Genomic DNA, 18,986 nt, shown 5'->3' on the forward strand with positions numbered 1-18,986 from the left:
GTGGTGGTGATAGGAGTTGTAGTGTCTGTGGTAGAAGTAGTTGTGCTCATGGTGGTGGTAGGAGTAGTAGTGTCAGTGGTAGAAGTAGTTGTGCTCGTGGTGGTGGTAGGAGTAGTAGTTTCTGTGGTAGAAGAAGTTGCTCTCTTGGTGGTGGTAGGAGTAGTAGATTCTGTGGTAGAAATATGAGCGCTCATGGTGGTGGTAGGAGTAGCAGTGGCTATGGTATAAATACGTGCTCTCATGGTTGTGTTAGGAATAGCAGGGACTGTGGTAGAAATAGGTGTTCTCGTGGTGGTGGTAGGAGTAGCATGGTCTTTGGTAGAAGTAGTAGCACTCGTGGTGGTGGTAGGAGTAGCAGGTTCTGTGGTAGAAGTAGGAGCGCTCATAGAGTGGTAGGAGTAGTAGTTCCTGTGGTAGAAGTAGGAGCACTCGTGGTGGTGATAGGAGTAGCAGGGGCTGTGGTAGAAGTAGGTGCTCTCTTGGTGGTGGTGGTAGTAGTTTCTTGGGTACAAGTAGGAGTGCTCGTGGTGGTTTTTACGAGTAGTAGTGTCTGTGATAGAATTTGGAGCGTTCGTGGTGGTAGTAGGAGTAGTAGTTCCTGTGGTAGTAGTAGGAGAACTCGTGTTGGTTGTAGGATTAGCAGGGCCTGTTGTAGTAGTAGGTGCTCAAATGGTGTTGGTAGTATTAGTTTCCGTGGTAGAAGTAGGAGCGCTCATGTTAGTGGTAGGAGTAGTAGTGTCTGTGGTAGAAGTAGGAGCACTCGTGGGGGTGGTGGGAGTAGTAGTATCTGTGGTAGAATTAAGAGAGCTTGTGGTGGTTGTAGGAGTATTAATGTCAGTGTTAGAAGTAGGAAACCTCGTGGTGGTGGTAGGAGTTGCAGGATCTGTGGTAGAAGTAGGAGCCTCCATGGTGGTGGTACTAGTAGATTCTGGGGTAGAAGTAGGAGTGCTAGTGGTGGTGGTGGTAGTATTAATTGTTTCTGTGGTAGAAGTAGGAGCTCTCGTGGTGGTGGTAGGTGTAGCAGGGTCTGTGGTAGAAGTAGTTGCGTTCGTGGTGGTGGTAGGAGTAGCAGGTTGTGTTGTAGAAGTAGGAGCGCTCGTTGTGATGGTAGGAGTTACACGGTCTGTGGTAGATGTAGGAGCCCCTGTGGTGGTGGTAGAAGTAGTTTCTGGGTTCGAAGTAGGAGTGCTTGTGGTGGTGGTAGGAGTAGTATTTCTGTGGTAGAAGTAGGAGTGCTTGTGTTTGTGGTAGGAGTAGTAGTGTCTGGGGTAGAAGTAGGAGTGCTTGTGGTGTTGGTAGGTGTTGCACGGTCTGTGGAATAAGTAGGAGCATTCGTGGTGGTGGTAGGGGTAGTAATATTTGTGATAGAAGTAGGAGCATTCATTGTGGTGGTTGGTGTAGTAGTGTCTGCAGTAGAAGTAGTTGCACTCGTGGTGGTGGTCGGAGTAGTAGTGTCTGTGGGTAGAAGTAGGAGCACTCGTGGTGGTGGTAGGAGTAGCAGGAGCTGTAATAGAAGTAATTTCGCTCGTGGTGGCGGTAGGAGTAGTAGTTTCTGTGGTAGAAGTAGGAGCGCTCCTGTTGGCGGTAGGAGTAACTGGGTCATTAGTACATGTAGGTGCTCTTGTGGTGTTAGAAATTGTAGTAGTGTCTGTGGTAGAAGGAGTTGCACTCGTGGTGGCGGTAGGAGTAGTAGTGTCTGTGGTAGAAATACAAGTGCTCGAGGTGGTGGTAGGAGTAGGAGTTTCTGTTGTAGAAGTATTTGCACTCGTGGTGGTGGTAGGAGTACTATTGTCTGTGGTAGGAGTAGGAGTGCTCGTGGTGTTGGTAGTTGTAGTAGTGTCTGTGGTAGAAGTAGTGGTGCTCGTGGTGGTCGTAGGAGTAGCAGGTTCTGTGGTAGAAGTAGGAGTGCTCGTGGTGGTGGTAGGAATAGTAGTGTCCGAGGTAGAAGGAGGAGCGCTCATGGTGGTTGTAGGAGTTGTAGTGACTGTGGTAGAAGTAGTAGCACTCGTGGTGGTGGTAGGAGTAGCAGGTTCTGTGGTAGAAGTAGGAGCGCTCATAGAGTGGTAGGAGTAGTAGTTCCTGTGGTAGAAGTAGGAGCACTCGTGGTGGTGATAGGAGTAGCAGGGGCTGTGGTAGAAGTAGGTGCTCTCTTGGTGGTGGTGGTAGTAGTTTCTTGGGTACAAGTAGGAGTGCTCGTGGTGGTTTTTACGAGTAGTAGTGTCTGTGATAGAATTTGGAGCGTTCGTGGTGGTAGTAGGAGTAGTAGTTCCTGTGGTAGTAGTAGGAGAACTCGTGTTGGTTGTAGGATTAGCAGGGCCTGTTGTAGTAGTAGGTGCTCAAATGGTGTTGGTAGTATTAGTTTCCGTGGTAGAAGTAGGAGCGCTCGTGTTAGTGGTAGGAGTAGTAGTGTCTGTGGTAGAAGTAGGAGCACTCGTGAGGGTGGTGGGAGTAGTAGTATCTGTGGTAGAATTAAGAGAGCTTGTGGTGGTTGTAGGAGTATTAATGTCAGTGTTAGAAGTAGGAAACCTCGTGGTGGTGGTAGGAGTTGCAGGATCTGTGGTAGAAGTAGGAGCCTCCATGGTGGTGGTACTAGTAGATTCTGGGGTAGAAGTAGGAGTGCTAGTGGTGGTGGTGGTAGTATTAATTGTTTCTGTGGTAGAAGTAGGAGCTCTCGTGGTGGTGGTAGGTGTAGCTGGGTCTGTGGTAGAAGTAGTTGCGTTCGTGGTGGTGGTAGGAGTAGCAGGTTGTGTTGTAGAAGTAGGAGCGCTCGTTGTGATGGTAGGAGTTACACGGTCTGTGGTAGATGTAGGAGCCCCTGTGGTGGTGGTAGAAGTAGTTTCTGGGTTCGAAGTAGGAGTGCTTGTGGTGGTGGTAGGAGTAGTATTTCTGTGGTAGAAGTAGGAGTGCTTGTGTTTGTGGTAGGAGTAGTAGTGTCTGGGGTAGAAGTAGGAGTGCTTGTGGTGTTGGTAGGTGTTGCACGGTCTGTGGAATAAGTAGGAGCATTCGTGGTGGTGGTAGGGGTAGTAATATTTGTGATAGAAGTAGGAGCATTCATTGTGGTGGTTGGTGTAGTAGTGTCTGCAGTAGAAGTAGTTGCACTCGTGGTGGTGGTCGGAGTAGTAGTGTCTGTGGGTAGAAGTAGGAGCACTCGTGGTGGTGGTAGGAGTAGCAGGAGCTGTAATAGAAGTAATTTCGCTCGTGGTGGCGGTAGGAGTAGTAGTTTCTGTGGTAGAAGTAGGAGCGCTCCTGTTGGCGGTAGGAGTAACTGGGTCATTAGTACATGTAGGTGCTCTTGTGGTGTTAGAAATTGTAGTAGTGTCTGTGGTAGAAGTAGTGGCGCTTGTGGTGCTGGTAGGAGTTGTAGTGTCTGTGGTAGAAGCAGGAGCTCTCGTGGTGTTGGTAGGAGTAGTAGTGTCTGTGGTAGAAGGAGTTGCACTCATGGTGGCGGTAGGAGTAGTAGTGTCTGTGGTAGAAATACAAGTGCTCGAGGTGGTGGTAGGAGTAGGAGTTTCTGTTGTAGAAGTATTTGCACTCGTGGTGGTGGTAGGAGTACTATTGTCTGTGGTAGGAGTAGGAGTGCTCGTGGTGTTGGTAGTTGTAGTAGTGTCTGTGGTAGAAGTAGTGGTGCTCGTGGTGGTCGTAGGAGTAGCAGGTTCTGTGGTAGAAGTAGGAGTGCTCGTGGTGGTGGTAGGAATAGTAGTGTCCGAGGTAGAAGGAGGAGCGCTCATGGTGGTTGTAGGAGTTGTAGTGACTGTGGTAGAAGTAGTTGCACTCTTGGTGGCGGTAGGAGTAGTAATGTGTGTGGTAGAAGGATGAGTGCTCGTGTTGGTGGAAAGAGTATTAGTTTCTGTGGTAGAAGTACTTGTGAACATGGTGAAGGTAGTAGTTGTATTGCCTGTGGTAGAAGTAGGAAGGCTCGGGGTGGTGATACCATTAGTAGTGTCTGTGGGAGAAGAAGTTGCACTGGTGGTTTTGTTAGGAGTAGCAGGTTCTGTGGTAGAAGTAGGAGCATTCGTGTTGGTGGTAGGAATAGTGGTGTTTGTGGTAGAATAAAGAGAGCTAGTGGTGGTGGTAGTAGGTGCATGGACTGTGGTAGAGGTAGGAGGGCTCGTGGTGGTGATAGGAGTTGTAGTGTCTGTGGTAGAAGTAGTTGTGCTCATGGTGGTGGTAGGAGTAGTAGTGTCAGTGGTAGAAGTAGTTGCGCTCGTGGTGGTGGTAGGAGTAGTAGTTTCTGTGGTAGAAGAAGTTGCTGTCTTGGTGGTGGTAGGAGTAGTAGATTCTGTGGTAGAAATATGAGCGCTCATGGTGGTGGTAGGAGTAGCAGTGGCTGTGGTATAAATACGTGCTCTCGTGGTTGTGTTAGGAATAGCAGGGACTGTGGTAGAAATAGGTGCTCTCGTGGTGGTGGTAGGAGTAGCATGGTCTTTGGTAGAAGTAGTAGCACTCGTGGTGGTGGTAGGAGTAGCAGGTTCTGTGGTAGAAGTAGGAGCACTCGTGGTGGTGATAGGAGTAGCAGGGGCTGTGGTAGAAGTAGGTGCTCTCTTGGTGGTGGTGGTAGTAGTTTCTTGGGTAGAAGTAGGAGTGCTCGTGGTGGTTTTTAGGAGTAGTAGTGTCTGTGGTAGAATTTGGAGCATTCGTGGTGGTAGTAGGAGTAGTAGTTCCTGTGGTAGTAGTAGGAGAACTCGTGTTGGTTGTAGGATTAGCAGGGCCTGTTGTAGTAGTAGGTGCTCAAATGGTGTTGGTAGTATTAGTTTCCGTGGTAGAAGCAGGAGCGCTCGTGTTAGTGGTAGGAGTAGTAGTGTCTGTGGTAGATGTAGGAGCACTCGTGGGGGTGGTGGGAGTAGTAGTATCTGTGGTAGGATTAAGAGAGCTCGTGGTGTTTGTAGGAGTATTAATGTCAGTGTTAGAAGTAGGAAACCTCGTGGTGGTGGTAGGAGTTGCAGGATCTGTGGTAGAAGTAGGAGCCTCCATGGTGGTGGTACTAGTAGTTTCTGGGGTAGAAGTAGGAGTGCTAGTGTTGGTAGTGGTAGTAGTAATTGTTTCTGTGGTAGAAGTAGGAGCTCTCGTGGTGGTGGTAGGAGTAGCAGGGTCTGTGGTAGAAGTAGTTGCATTCGTGGTGGTGGTAGGAGTAGCAGTTTCTGTTGTAGAAGTAGGAGTATTCGTTGTGGTAGTAGGAGTTGCACGGTCTTTGGTAGAAGTAGGAGCCCCCATGGTGGTGGTAGTAGTAGTTCCTGGGGTAAAAGTAGGAACGCTCATGGTGGTGGTAGGAGTAGTATTTCTGTGGTAGAAGTAGGAGCGCTTGTGTTTGTGGTAGGAGTAGTAGTGTCTGGGGTAGAAGTAGGAGTGCTTGTGGTGTTGGTAGGTGTTGCACGGTCTGTGGAATAAGTAGGAGCATTCGTGGTGGTGGTAGGGGTAGTAATATTTGTGATAGAAGTAGGAGCATTCATTGTGGTGGTTGGTGTAGTAGTGTCTGCAGTAGAAGTAGTTGCACTCGTGGTGGTGGTCGGAGTAGTAGTGTCTGTGGGTAGAAGTAGGAGCACTCGTGGTGGTGGTAGGAGTAGCAGGAGCTGTAATAGAAGTAATTTCGCTCGTGGTGGTGGTGGGAGTAGTAGTTTCTGTGGTAGAAGTAGGAGCACTCGTGGTGGTGGTAGGAGTAGTAGTTTCTGTGACAGAAGTAGTTGCGTTCATGGTGGTGGTAGGAGTAGCAGGGTCTGTGGTAGAAGTAGGTGCGTTCATACTGGTGGTAAGAGTAGCAGTTTCTGTGTTAGAAGTAGGATTGTCCGTGGTGGCGGTAGGAGTTGCACGGTCTGTGGCAGATGTAGGAGCCCCTGTGGTGGTGGTGGTTGTAGTTTTCCTGGTAGAAGTAGGATCGCTCGTGGTTTTGGGAGGAGTAGTAGTGTCTGTGGTAGAAGTAGGAGCCCTTGCGGTGTTGGTAGGAGTTGCACGGTCTCTGGTATAAGTAGGAGCGTTCATGGTGGTGGTGGGAGTAGCTGTTCCTGTGATAGAAGTAGGAGCACTCGTGCTGGTAGTATGAGTAGCAGGGTCTGTGTTAGAAGTAATTTCCCTCGTGGTCGTGGTAGTAGTAGTTTCTGGGGTAGAAGTAGGAGATGTCGTGGTGATGGTAGGGGTAGTAGTTTCTGTGGTAGAAGTAGGAGCGCTCATGGTGGTGGTAGGAGTAGCAGGTTCTGTGGTAGAAGTACAAGCGCTCGTGGTGGTGGTAGGAGTTGCACGGTCTGTGGTAGAATTAGGAACCCCCGTGTTGGTGGTAGTAGTAGTATCTAGGATAGAAGTAGGAGCGCTCGTGGTGGTGTTCGGAGTAGTAGTATCTGTGGTAAAATAGGAGCGCTCGTGGTGGAGGTAGGAGTAGTAGTGTCTGTGGTAGAAGTAGGAGCACTCTTGGTGGTGGTAGGAGTAGTAGTTACTTTGGTAGAAGTAGGAGCGCTCGTGGTGGTGGTAGCAGTAGCAGGGGCTGTGGTAGAAATAGGTGCTCTCGTGGTGGTTGTAGGAGTAGCAGGGTCTGTGGTAGAAGTAGTAGCACTAGTGGTGGTGGTAGGAGTAGCAGGTTTAGTGGTAGAAGTAGGAGCGCTCGTGGTGGTGGTAGGAGTTGAACGGTTTGTGGTAGAAGTAGGAGCCCCCATGCTAGTGTAAGTAGTAGTTTCTGGGGTAGAAGTAGGACTGCTCATGGTGGAGGCAAGAGTAGTAGTCTCCATGGTAGAAGTAGGGGCGATCATGGTGGTGGTAGGTGTAGTAGTTTCTGTGGTAGAGTAGGAGAGCTTGTGGTGGTGGTAGGAGAGTAGTAGTGTCTGTGGTAGAAGTAGGAGCACTAGTGGTGGTGTTGGGAGTAGTAGTTTCTGTGGTAGAAGTAAGAGCACTGGTGGTGGTGGTAGTGTAGTCGTGTCTGTAGTAGAAGTATGAGCGTTCGTGGTAGTGGTAGTTGTAGCAAGGTCTGTGGTACAAGTAGGTGCTCCTCTGGTGGTGGTAGGAGTAGTAGTTTCTGTGGTTGAAGTAGGAGTGCTAGTGGTAGTGGTATGTGTAGCAGGGACTGTGCTACAGGTAGGTGTTCTCCTGGTTGTGGTAGGAATAGTAGTGTCTGTGGTAGAAGTAGTGGTGCTCGTGGTAGTGGTAGGAGGAGTAGTTTCAGTGGTCGAAGAAGGAGCGCTCGTGGTAGGGGTAGGTGTAGCAGGGTCTGTGGTACAAGTAGTTTCTCTCGTGTTGGTTGTAGGGGTAGTAGTGTATGTGGTAGAAGCAGTGGCACTCGTGGTGGTCGTAGGAGTAGTAATCTCTGTTGTAGAAGTAGGAGTGCTCGTTGTGGTGGCAGCAGTAGTAATCTGAGTGGTAGAAGTAGGAGTGTCCGTGGTTGTATTAGGATTAATAGTTTCTGGGGTAGAAGTAGGAGACCTCGTCATTTTGGAAGGAGTAGTAGTATCTTTGGTCGAAGTAGAAGCGCTCGTGGTGGTTGTAGGGGTAGTAGTTTCTGTGGTAGAAGTTGGAGCGCTAGTGGTAGTGGTAGGTTTTGACCATCTGTTGTAGTAGTAGGAGCGCGTGTGGTGGTGGTAGGTGTAGTCGTGTCTGTGGTAGAAGTAGTAGCGCTCGTGGTGGTGGTAGTAGTAGTAGTTTCTGTGGTAGATGTAGGCACGCACATGATAGTGGCAGGAGTAGTAGTGTCTGTGGTAGAAGTATTTGCACTCGTGTGGGTGGTAGAAGTAGTAGTATCTTTGGTAGAAGTAGGAACGCTCGGGGTGGATGTAGGAGTAGTAGTTTCTGCGGTAGCAGTAGGATTGCTCGTGGTGGTCGTAGGAGTAGTAGTGTCTAAGTTAGAAATAGGAGCACTCGTGGTGGGATAGGAGTATTATTTTCTGTGGTAAAAATAATTGCGATCATGTTGGTGGTAGGAGTAGTAATTTCTTTGGCAGAATTAGGAGTGCTCCTGGTTGTGGTAGAAGTAGCAAGGTCTGTTTAAAAGTAGGTACTCTCGTGGTGGTGGCAGGGATAATAGTGTCTGTGGTAGAAGAAATGGCGCTCGTGGTGGTGGTAGAAGTAGTAGTGTCTGTGGTGGAATTAGGAGTGCTCGTGATGGTGGCAACAGTAGTAGTCTCAGTGATAGAAGTAGGAGCACTCGTGGTGGTGGTCGGAGTAGTAGTTTCTCTGGTAGAAGTAAGAGCGCTCGTCGTGGTTGTGGGAGTAGTAGTTTCTGTGGTAAAAGTAGGAGTGCTCGTGGTGGAGGTAGCAGTAGTATTGTCTGTGGAAGAAATAGGAGCGCTCGTGTTGATGGTAGGAATAGTAGTTTCTGTGGTAGAAGTAGGAGCACTTCTGGTGGAGGTAGGAGTAGCAGGGTCTGTGTTAGAAGTAGTTTCACTCGTGTTCGTGGTAGTAGTAGGTTCTGGGGTAGAAGTAGGCCTGCTCGTGGTGGTGGTAGGAGTAGTAGTATCTATGTTAGAAGTAGTTGCACTCGGGGTGGTGGTAGGAATAGTAGTTTCTGTGGTAGAGGTAGGAGCACTTGTGCTGATGGTAGGAGTTGCACAGTCTGTGGTAGAAGTAGGAGCATTCGTGATGGTGGTAGGCGTAGTAGATTCTGTGGTACAAGTAGGAGGGCTCTTGGTTGTGGTAGGAGTAATAGTGTCTGTGGTAGAAGTAGGAGCCCTCGTGGTGGTGGTGGGAGTAGAAGATTCTCTGCTAGAATTAGGAGCTCTCATGGTGGTGGTAGGAGTATTATTGTTGGTGGTAGAAGCAGTTGAGCTCCTGGTGGTGGTAGGGGTAATAGTTTCTGCACTAGAAGTAGGATCCCTCGTGGTGGTGGTAGGAGTTGCAGGGTCTGTGGTGGAAGTAGGTGCTCTCGAGATGGTGGTAGGAGTAGCAGGGTCTGTGTTAGATGTAGTTTCGCTCGTGGTGGTGGTAGGAGTGGCAGATTCTATGGTAGAAGTAGGAGTATTCGTGTTGGTGGTATGAGTTGCACACTCTGTGGTAGAAGTAGGAGCACTCTTGGTGGTGGCAGTAGTAGTTTCTGTGGTAGAAGTAGGAGTGCTCGTGGTGGTGGTAGGAGTAGTAGTTTCTGTGTTAGAAGTAGGAGTGCTCATGGTGGTGGTAGGAGCAGTAGTGTCTGTGGTCGAAGTAGGTGGTCTTGTGGTGGTGGTGGGAGTAGTAGTTTCTGTGGTAGAAGTAGGAGCGCTCTTGGTGTTGGTAGGAGTTGCAAGGTCTGTGTTAGAAGTAGTTTCGCTCGTGGTGGTGGTAGGAATAGTAGTTTCTGTGGTAGAAATAGGAGCACTCGTGGTGGTGGTAGCAGTAGTTGTTTCAGTGGTAGAAGTAGGTGCGCTCGTGGTGGTGGTAGGAGTAGCATGATCTGTGGTAGAAGTAGATGCATTCGTGGTGGCGGTAGGAGTAGGAGCGTTCATGGTGTTGTTAGGAGTTGCACAGTCTATGGTAGATGTAGGAGCCCTCATGGTGGTGGTAGTAGTATTATCTGGGTTCGAAGTAGGAGCACTCATGGTGGTGTTAGGAGTAGTAGTTTCTGTGGTAGAAGTAGGAGCGCTCGTGTTTGTTGTAGGAGTAGTAGTGTCTGTGGTAGAAGTAGGAGTGCTTGTGGTGTTGTTAGGAGTTGCATGGTCTGTGATATAAGTAGGAGTGTTCGTGGTGGTAGTAGTAGTAGTAATGTCTGAGGTAGAAGTAGGAGCGCTCGAGGTGGTGTTTCTGTAGTAGTGTCTGTGGTAGAAGGAGTTTCGCTCGTGGTGGTGGTCGGAGTACTAGTTTCTGAGGGTAGAAGTAGGAGCACTCATGGTGGTGGTAGGAGTAGTAGTTTTGGTGGTAGAAGTAGGAGCGCTCGTGGTAGTGGTAGGTGTAACAGGGTCTCTGGAACAAGTAGGTTCTCTCATGTTGGTGGTAGCAGTAGTAGTGTCTGTGGTAGAAGTAGTGGCACTCGTGGTGGTGGCAGGAGTAATAGTGTCTGTGGTAGAAGTAATGGCGCTCATGGTGTTGGCAGGAGTATTAGTGTCTGTGGTAGAAGTAGGAGTGCTCGTGGTGTTGGCAGGAGTATTAGTGACTGTGGTAGAAGTAGGAGCGCTCATGGGGGTGGTAGGAGTAGCAGAGTCTGTGGTAGAAGTACTAGCATTCTTGGTGTTGGTAGGAGTAACAGGTTCTGTGGTAGAAGTAGGAGCGCTCGTGGTGGTGGTAGGAGTTGCACGGTCTGTGGTAGATGTAGTAGGCCCCATGGTGGTGGTAGTAGTAGATTCTGGGGTAGAAGTAGGAACGCTCGTGCGGGATGTAGGTTCAGTAGTGTCTGCAGTAGATGTAGGATCGCTCGTGGTGGTGGTAAGTGTAGTAGTGTCTGAGGTAGAAGTAGGAGCACTCGGGGAGGGGCAGGAGTGTTATTTTCTGTGGTGAAAATAATTGCGCTCGTTGTGGTGGTAGGAATAGTAATTTCTGTGGCAGGAGTAGGAGTGCTCCTGGTTGTGGTAGGAGTAGAAGGGTCTGTCTTACAAGTAGGTGCTCTCGTGGTGGTGGCAAGAGGAATAGTGTCTGTGGTAGAAGTAATGGCGCTTGTGTTGGTGGTAGGAGTAGTAGTGTCTGTGGTAGAAGTAGGATCGCTCGTGGTGTTGGCAGGAGTGTTAGTGTCTGGGGTAGAAATAGGAGCACTTGTGGTGGCGGTAGGAGTAATAGTGTCTGTGGTAGAAGTAGTTGTGCTCGTGTTGGCAGTAGGAATAGTAGTTTGTGTGGTAGAAGTAGGAGCGCTCCAGGTGGTGGTAGGAGTAGTAATTTCTGTGGTAGAAGTATGAGCGCTCGTGTTGATGGTAGGAGTACTAGTGTCTGTGGTAAAAGTAGTTGCGCTCGTGGTTGTGGTAGGAGTAATAGTTTCTGTGGTAGAAGTAGGAGCGCTCCTGTTGGCGGTAGGAGTAACTGGGTCATTAGTACATGTAGGTGCTCTCATGGTGTTAGTAGGTGTAGTAGTGTCTGTGGTAGAAGTAGTGGCGCTTGTGATGCTGGTAGGAGTTGTAGTGTCTGTGGTAGAAGCAGGAGCTCTCGTGGTGTTGGTAGGAGTAGTAGTGTCTGTGGTAGAAGGAGTTGTACTCGTGGTGGCGGTAGGAGTAGTAGTGTCTGTGGTAGAAATACGAGTGCTCGAGGTGGTGGTAGGAGTAGTAGTTTCTGTTGTAGAAGTATTTGCACTCATGGTGGTGGTAGGAGTACTATTGTCTGTGGTAGGAGTAGGAGTGCTCGTGGTGTTGGTAGTTGTAGTAGTGTCTGTGGTAGAAGTAGTGGTGCTCGTGGTGGTCGTAGGAGTAGCAGGTTCTGTGGTAGAGGTAGGAGTGCTCGTTGTGGTGGTAGGAGTAGTAGTGTCTTTGGTAGAAATAGTTGCTTTTTTGGTGGGGGTAGGAGTAGTGGTGTCTGTGGTAAAAGTAGGAGCGCTCGTAGTGGTGGTAGTAGTAGTACAGTCTGTGGTAGAAGTAGGAGCGCTCGTGGTGGTGGTAGGAATAGTAGTGTCCGAGGTAGAAGGAGGAGCGCTCATGGTGGTTGTAGGAGTTGTAGTGACTGTGGTAGAAGTAGTTGCACTCTTGGTGGCGGTAGGAGTAGTAATGTGTGTGGTAGAAGGATGAGTGCTCGTGTTGGTGGAAAGAGTATTAGTTTCTGTGGTAGAAGTACTTGTGAACATGGTGAAGGTAGTAGTTGTATTGCCTGTGGTAGAAGTAGGAAGGCTCGGGGTGGTGATACCACTAGTAGTGTCTGTGGGAGAAGAAGTTGCACTGGTGGTTTTGTTAGGAGTAGCAGGTTCTGTGGTAGAAGTAGGAGCGTTCGTGTTGGTGGTAGGAATAGTGGTGTTTGTGGTAGAATAAAGAGAGCTAGTGGTGGTGGTAGTAGGTGCATGGACTGTGGTAGAGGTAGGAGGGCTCGTGGTGGTGATAGGAGTTGTAGTGTCTGTGGTAGAAGTAGTTGTGCTCATGGTGGTGGTAGGAGTAGTAGTGTCAGTGGTAGAAGTAGTTGCGCTCGTGGTGGTGGTAGGAGTAGTAGTTTCTGTGGTAGAAGAAGTTGCTGTCTTGGTGGTGGTAGGAGTAGTAGATTCTGTGGTAGAAATATGAGCGCTCATGGTGGTGGTAGGAGTAGCAGTGGCTGTGGTATAAATACGTGCTCTCATGGTTGTGTTAGGAATAGCAGGGACTGTGGTAGAAATAGGTGCTCTCGTGGTGGTGGTAGGAGTAGCATGGTCTTTGGTAGAAGTAGTAGCACTCGTGGTGGTGGTAGGAGTAGCAGGTTCTGTGGTAGAAGTAGGAGCGCTCGTGGAGTGGTAGGAGTAGTAGTTCCTGTGGTAGAAGTAGGAGCACTCGTGGTGGTGATAGGAGTAGCAGGGGCTGTGGTAGAAGTAGGTGCTCTCTTGGTGGTGGTGGTAGTAGTTTCTTGGGTAGAAGTAGGAGTGCTCGTGGTGGTTTTTAGGAGTAGTAGTGTCTGTGGTAGAATTTGGAGCATTCGTGGTGGTAGTAGGAGTAGTAGTTCCTGTGGTAGTAGTAGGAGAACTCGTGTTGGTTGTAGGATTAGCAGGGCCTGTTGTAGTAGTAGGTGCTCAAATGGTGTTGGTAGTATTAGTTTCCGTGGTAGAAGCAGGAGCGCTCGTGTTAGTGGTAGGAGTAGTAGTGTCTGTGGTAGATGTAGGAGCACTCGTGGGGGTGGTGGGAGTAGTAGTATCTGTGGTAGAATTAAGAGAGCTCGTGGTGTTTGTAGGAGTAGTAATGTCAGTGTTAGAAGTAGGAAACCTCGTGGTGGTGGTAGGAGTTGCAGGATCTGTGGTAGAAGTAGGAGCCTCCATCGTGGTGGTACTAGTAGTTTCTGGGGTAGAAGTAGGAGTGCTAGTGTTGGTAGTGGTAGTAGTAATTGTTTCTGTGGTAGAAGTAGGAGCTCTCGTGGTGGTGGTAGGAGTAGCAGGGTCTGTGGTAGAAGTAGTTGCATTCGTGGTGGTGGTAGGAGTAGCAGTTTCTGTTGTAGAAGTAGGAGTATTCGTTGTGGTGGTAGGAGTTGCACGGTCTTTGGTAGAAGTAGGAGCCCCCATGGTGGTGGTAGTAGTAGTTCCTGGGGTAAAAGTAGGAACGCTCGTGGTGGTGGTAGGAGTAGTAGTGTCTGTGGTAGAAGTAGGAGCTCTCATGTTGTTGGTAGGAGTAGTAGTTCCTGAGGTAGAAGTTGGAGCCCTCGTGGTGGTGGTCGGTATAACAAGGCCTGTGTTAGAAGAAGATGCTCTCTTGGTGGTGGTAGTAGTAGTTTCTTCGGTAGAAGTAGGAGCGCTGGTCGTGGGTTTAGGAGTAGTAGTTTCTGTGGTAGAAGCAGGAGCGCTCATGTTGGTGGTAGAAGTAGTAGTGTCTGTGGTAGAAGTAGGAGTTCTCGTGGTGTTTTTCAATGTAGAAGTTTCTGTGGTAGTAGTAGGAGCGTTCGTGGTGGTGGTTGGAGTTGTGGTGTCTGTGGTAGAAGTAGGAGAGCTCATGGGGGTGGTAGGAGTAGTAGTTCCTGTGGTAGAAGTAGGAGCATTGGTGGTGGTGGTAAGAGTAGTAGGGCCTGTGGTAGAATTAGTTTTGCTCATGGTGGTGCCAGTAGTAGTAGTTTCTGTGGTAGAAGTAGGAGCTCAAGTGATCGTGGCAGGAGTAGTAGTGTCTGTGGTAGAAGTAGTTGCCCTCGTGTTGCAGGTAGGAGTAGTAGTTTCTGTGGTAGAAGTAGGAGCACTCGTGGTGATGGTAGGATTAGCAGGGTCTGTGTTAGAAGTAGTTTCTCTCGTGGTCATGGTAGTAGTAGTTTCTGGGGTAGAAGTAGGAGCGCTCATGGGGGTGGTAGGAGTAGCAGGGTCTGTGGTAGAAGTTCTTGCATTCCTGGAGTTGGTAGGTGTAGCAGGTTCTGTTGTAGAAGTAGGGGCGCTCGTTGTGATGGTAGGAGTTGCACGGTCTCTGGTAGAAGTAGTAGCCCCCATGGTAGTGGTAGTAGTAGTTTCTTGGGTAGAAGTAGGAGCGCTCGTGGTTGTGGTGGGGTAGTAATGTCTGTGGTAGAAGTAGGATTGCTCGTGGTGTTGGTAGGAGTAGTAATGTCGGAGGTAGATGTTGGAGCAATCGTGAAGGGGTAGGAGTATTATTTTCTGTGGTGAAAATAATTGCGCTCATTGTGGTGGTAGGAATAGTAATTTCTTTGGCAGAAGTAGGAGTGCTCCTTGTTGTGGTAGAAGTAGCAGGGTCTGTCTTACAAGTAGGTTTTGTCGTGGTGGTGGCAGGAGTAATAGTGTCTGTGGTAGAACTAATGGCGCTCGTGGTGGTGGTAGGAGTAGCAGGGTCTGTGGTAGAAGTTCTTGCATTCTTGGTGTTAGTAGGTGTAGCAGGTTGTGTTGTAGAAGTAGGAGCGCTCGTTGTGATGGTAGGAGTTGCACGGTCTGTGGTAGATGTAGGAGCCCCTGTGGTGGTGGTAGAAGTAGTTTCTGGGTTCGAAGTAGGAGTGCTCGTGGTGGTGGTAGGAGTAGTATTTCTGTGGTAGAAGTAGGAGCGCTTGTGTTTGTGGTAAGAGTAGTAGTGTCTACGCTAGAAGTAGGAGCGCTTGTGGTGTTAGTAGGTGTTGCACGGTCTGTGGTATAAGTAGGAGCATTCGTGGTGGTGGTAAGGATAGTAATATTTGTGATAGAAGTAGGAGCATTCATTGTGGTGGTTGGTGTAGTAGTGTCTGCAGTAGAAGTAGTTGCACTCGTGGTGGTGGTCGGAGTAGTAGTGTCTGTGGGTAGAAGTAGGAGCACTCGTGGTGGTGGTAGGAGTAGTGGTTTCCGTGGTAGTAGTAGGAGCACTCGTGGTATTGGTAGACGTAGCAGCGTCTGTGGTACAAGTAGGTTCTCTCGTGTTGGTGGTAAGAGTAGTAGTGCCTGTGGTGGAAGTAGTGGTGCTCGTGGTGTTGGTAGTAGTAGTAGTTTCCATGGTAGAAGTAGGAGTGCTCATGGTGGTGGCAGCAATAGTAGTCTCAGTGGTAGAAGTAGGAGCGCTCATGGTGGTGGTAGGAGTAGTCGTTCTTGTGATAGAAGTAGGAGCACTCGTGGTGGTGGTAGGAGTAGCAGGAGCTGTAGTAGAAGTAATTTCGCTCATCGTGGTGGTAGGAGTAGTAGTTTCTGTGGTAGAAGTAGGAGCACTCGTGGTGGTGGTAGGAGTAGTAGTTTCTGTGGCAGAAGTAGTTGCGTTCATGGTGGTGGTAGGAGTAGCATGGTCTGTGGTAGAAGTAGGTGCGTTCATACTGGTGGTAAGAGTAGCAATTTCTGTGTTAGAAGTAGAAACGCTCGTGGTGGTGGTAGGAGTAGTAGTGTCTGTGGGAGAAATAGGAGCGGTTGTGGTGGTTGTGGATGTAGTACTTTCTTTGGTAGAAATAGGAGCGTTCGTGTTCGTGGTAGGAGTAGTAGTGTCTGTGGTAGAAGTAGGAGCGCTCGAGGTGGTGGTAGGAATAGTAGTACTTGTGGTAGTAGTAGGAGCACTCGTGGTGGTGGTAGGAGTAGCTGGGCCTGTGGTAGAAGTAGATGCTCTCGGGGTGGTGGTAGTAGTATTTTCTGGGTAGAAGTAGGAGCACTCGTGGTGGTGGTAGGTGTAGTAGTGTCTGTGGTAAAAGTAGGAGCGCTCGTGGTGGTGGTGGGGGGAGGAGAATCTGTGGTAGAAGTAGGAGCACTCGTGCTGGTTGTAGGAGTAGTAGTGTCTGTGGTAGAAGTAGGAATGCTCCTGGTGGAGTAGGTGGTAGTAATATCTGTGGTAAAAGTAGGAGCGCTTGTGTTGTTGGCAGGAGTAGTAGAGTCTGTGGTAGAAGTAGGAGAGCTCGTGGTGGAGGTGGGAGTAGGTATATCTGTGGTAAATGTAGGAACGCTCATGGTGGTGGTAGGAGTAGTAGTTTCTGTGGTAGAAGTAGCTGCACTCTTGGTGGTGGTAGGAGTACTAGTTTCTGTGGTACAAGTAGGGGCACTCGTGGTGGTGGTAGGAGTAGTAGTTTTTGCGGTAGAACTAGGAATTCTCGTTGTAGTAGTAGGTGTAGCAGGGTCGGTGGTACAAGTTCGTGCTCTCGTGGTGATCGTAGGAGTAGTAGTTCTGTGTTAGAAATAGTGGCGCTCGTGGTGGTGGTAGGAGTAGTAATGTCCTTGGTAGAAGTAGTTGCTCTCGTGGTGGTGATAGGAGTAATAGTGTCTGTGGTACAAGTAGGATCACTCGTGGTGGTCGTAGGAGTAATTGTTTCTGTGGTAGAAGTAGGAACGCTCGTGGTGATGGTAGGAGTAGTAGGGTCTGTGGTAGAAGTAGTTGCGCTCATGGTGATGGAAGGAGTAGTAGTGTCTGTGGTAGAAGTAGGAGTGCTCGTGGTGGTGGAAGGAGTATTAGTGTCTGTGGTAGAAATAGGAGCACTCAAGGTGGTGGTAGGAGTAGTAGTTAATGTGGTAGAAATAGGAGAACTCGTGGTGCTGGTAGGAGAAGCAGGGCCTGTGGTAATAGTAGTTGCTAGCTTGGTGGTGGTAGTAGTAGTTTCGTAGGTAGAAGTAGGAGCGCTCTTGGTGGTGGTAGGCATAGTAGATCCTGTGGTAAATGTATGAGCGCTCGTGTTGGTGGTAGGAGTAGCATTTTCTGTTGTAGAAGTAGTTGCACTCTTGGTGGTGCTAGGAGAAGCAGTTTATGTAGTAGAAGTAGGTGCACTCTTGGTGGTGGTAGGAGTAGCAGGACTTGTGGTAGAAATACATGCTCTCGTGGTGGTGGTAGGTGTAGCAGGGTCTTTGGTAGAGGTAGTAGAACTCGTTGTGGTGGTAGGAGTAGTAGTTTCTGTGGTAGATGTAGGAGCACCCGTTGTGGTGGTAGGAGTAGCATGATCTGTGGTAGAAGTAGATGCGTTCGTGGTGGAGGTAGGAGTAGCAATTTCTGTGGTAGGAGTAGGAGCGCTTCTAGTGGTGGTAGGAGTTGCACAGTCTATGGTAGATGTAGGAGCCCCCATGGTGGTGGTAGTAGTATTTTCTTGGATCGAAGTAGTAGCGCTCGTGGTGGTGTTAGGAGTAGTAGTTTCTGTGGTAGAAGTAGGAGCACTCGTGTTTCTTGTAGGAGTAGTTGTGTCTGTGGTAGAAGTAGGAGTGCTTGTGGTGTTGGTATGTGTCCCATGGTCTGAGATATAAGCAGGAGTGTTCGTGGTTGTGGTAGTAGTAATAATGGCTGTGATAGAAGTAGGAGCGCTCGAGGTTGTGTCTGTAGTAGTGACTGTGGTAGAAGGAGTTTCGCTCGTGGTGGTGGATGGAGTACTAGTTTCTGATGGTAGAAGTAGGAGCACTCAAGGTGATGGTAGGAGTAGTAGTTTCGGTGGTAGAGTAAGAGCGCTCGTGGTAGTGGTAGGTGTAACCGGGTCTGTGGTACAAGTTGGTTCTCTCGTGTTGGTGGTAGGAGTAGTAGTGTCTGTGGTACAAGTAATGGCACCCATGGTGGTGGTAGGAATAGTAGTGTCTGTGGTAGAAGTAGGATCGCACATGGTGGTGGCAGTAGTAGTATTCTCAGTGGTAGAAGTATGAGCGCTCGTCTTGGTAGTTGTAATAGTAGTTTCTGTGGTAGAATTAGGAGCGCTCGTGGTGGTGGTAGGTGTTGTAGTGTCTGCAGTAGAATTAGTTTCGCTCGTGGTGGTGGTAGTAGTAGTAGTTTCTGTGGTAGAAGTAGGAGCTCACGTGATAGTGGCAGGAGTAGTAGTGTCTGTGGTAGAAGTAGTTGCCTTCGTGTTCTTGGTAGGAGTAGTAGTTTCTGTGGTAGAAGTAGGAGCACTCGTGGTGGTGGTAGGAGTAGCAGGGTCTGTGTTGGAAGTAGTTTCTCTCATGGTCTTGGTAGTAGTAGTTACTGGGGTAAATGTTGGTGATCTCGTTATGGTGGTAGGGGTAGTAGTTTCTGTGGTAGAAGTAGAAGTGCGCATTGGGGTGGTAGGAGTAGCAGGGTCTGTGGTAGAAGTACTTGCATTCTTGGCATTGGTAGGAGTAGCAGTTTCTGTTGTAGAAGTAGGAGCGCTCGTGGTGGTGGTAGGGGTTGCACGATCTGTTGTAGAAGTAGTAGCCCCCATGGTGGTGGTAGTAGTAGTTTCTGGTGTAGAAGTAGGACTGCTCGTGGTGGTGGTAGGAGTAGTAATGTCTGAGGTAGAAGTAGGCGCACCCGTCATGGGGTAGTAGTATTATTTTCTGTGGTAAAAATAATTGCTCTCGTTGTGGTGGTAGGAATAGTAATTTCTGTGGCAGAAGTAGGAGTGCTCCTGGTTGTAGTAGAAGTAGCAGGGTCTGTCTTACAATTAGGTGCACTCGTGGTGGTGGCAGGAGTAATAGTGTCTGTGGTAGAAGTAATGGCGCTCATGTTGGTGGTAGGTAGGAGCGCTCATGGTGTTGGCAGGAGTACTAGTGTCTGTGGTAGAATTAGGAGCACTTGTGGTGTCAGTAGGAGTAGTAGTGTCTGTGGTAGAAGTAGTTGCGCTTGTGTTGCGCTTGTAAGAGTAGTAATTTTTGTGGTAGAAGTATGAGCGCTCGTGTTGGTGGTAAGAGTCGTAGTGTCTGTGGTAGAAGTAGTTGCGCTTGTGTTGGTGGTAGGAATAGTAGTTTGTGTGGAAGAAGTAGGAGCGCTCTTAGTGGTGGTAAGTGTAGTAATTTTTGTGGTAGAAGTATGTGCGCTCGTGTTGGTGGTAGGAGTAGTAGTGTCTGTGGTAGAAGTAGGAGCGCTCCTGGTGGTGGTAGGAGTAACAGGGTCTGTGGTACATGTAGGTGCTCTCATGGTGGTGGTAGTTGTCGTAGTGTCTGTGGTAGTGGTAGTGGCGCTTGTGGTGCTGGTAGGAGTTGTAATGTCTGTGGTAGAAGCATTAGCTCTCGTGGTGGTGGTAGGAGTAGTAGTGTCTGTGGTAGAAGGAGTTCCACTCGTGGTGGGGGTAGGAGGAGTAGTGTCTGTTGTAGAAGTAGGAATGCTCATGGTGGTGGTAGGAGTAGTAGTATCTTTTGTAGAAGTACTTGAACTCGTGGTGGTGGGAGGAGTACTATT

The 18,986-nt window shown here is 49.0% G+C and overlaps 2 protein-coding genes across 2 annotated transcripts; both read right to left on the reverse strand.

Annotated features, from left to right (window-relative positions):
- Nucleotides 1-7,137: 7,137 nt before the first annotated feature.
- LOC133091342 (histidine-rich glycoprotein-like) lies at nucleotides 7,138-11,494 on the reverse strand. Its single transcript, XM_061190529.1, has 7 exons — nucleotides 11,429-11,494; nucleotides 10,963-11,174; nucleotides 10,792-10,887; nucleotides 8,398-8,502; nucleotides 8,117-8,287; nucleotides 7,637-7,809; nucleotides 7,138-7,328 (listed from the first exon to the last, which is right to left on the reverse strand). The coding sequence occupies exons 1-7, from the start codon at nucleotides 11,492-11,494 to the stop codon at nucleotides 7,138-7,140; spliced, it is 1,014 nt and encodes a 337-aa protein (XP_061046512.1).
- Nucleotides 11,495-14,949: 3,455 nt separating this feature from the next.
- LOC133091346 (histidine-rich glycoprotein-like) lies at nucleotides 14,950-18,339 on the reverse strand. Its single transcript, XM_061190543.1, has 7 exons — nucleotides 18,263-18,339; nucleotides 17,815-18,098; nucleotides 17,648-17,700; nucleotides 16,644-16,885; nucleotides 16,167-16,289; nucleotides 15,431-15,523; nucleotides 14,950-15,094 (listed from the first exon to the last, which is right to left on the reverse strand). The coding sequence occupies exons 1-7, from the start codon at nucleotides 18,337-18,339 to the stop codon at nucleotides 14,950-14,952; spliced, it is 1,017 nt and encodes a 338-aa protein (XP_061046526.1).
- Between the last annotated feature and the right edge of the window lie 647 nt (nucleotides 18,340-18,986).

The sequence above is a fragment of the Eubalaena glacialis genome, chromosome 1 (genome assembly GCF_028564815.1).
Source record: "Eubalaena glacialis isolate mEubGla1 chromosome 1, mEubGla1.1.hap2.+ XY, whole genome shotgun sequence".
In the NCBI taxonomy this organism is placed as follows: Eukaryota; Metazoa; Chordata; class Mammalia; order Artiodactyla; family Balaenidae; genus Eubalaena; species Eubalaena glacialis.

Excerpts from the sequence above, each read along its gene's own strand:
- LOC133091342 (XM_061190529.1), bottom strand. The coding sequence starts at position 11,494 with ATGAGCGCTCCTCCTTCTACCTCGGACACTACTATTCCTACCACCACC. Across the intron at positions 11,175-11,428 it reads CCACGAGCGCTCCTACTTCT|TACTCCTACCACCACCATGA; the intron begins ACCACAGACTGT and ends CACAGACAATAG. Across the intron at positions 7,810-8,116 it reads TACTCCGACCACCACCACGA|ACACTACTACTCCTACGACC; the intron begins GTGCTCCTACTT and ends TTTCTAACTTAG.
- LOC133091346 (XM_061190543.1), bottom strand. The coding sequence starts at position 18,339 with ATGAGCGCTCCTACCTACCACCAACATGAGCGCCATTACTTCTACCAC. Across the intron at positions 17,701-17,814 it reads GATCACCAACATTTACCCCA|AACACGAAGGCAACTACTTC; the intron begins GTAACTACTACT and ends ACTCCTACCAAG. Across the intron at positions 16,886-17,647 it reads ACTACTCCTGCCACTATCAC|AAGCGCTCCTACTCCTACCA; the intron begins GTGAGCTCCTAC and ends TACCACCACTAG.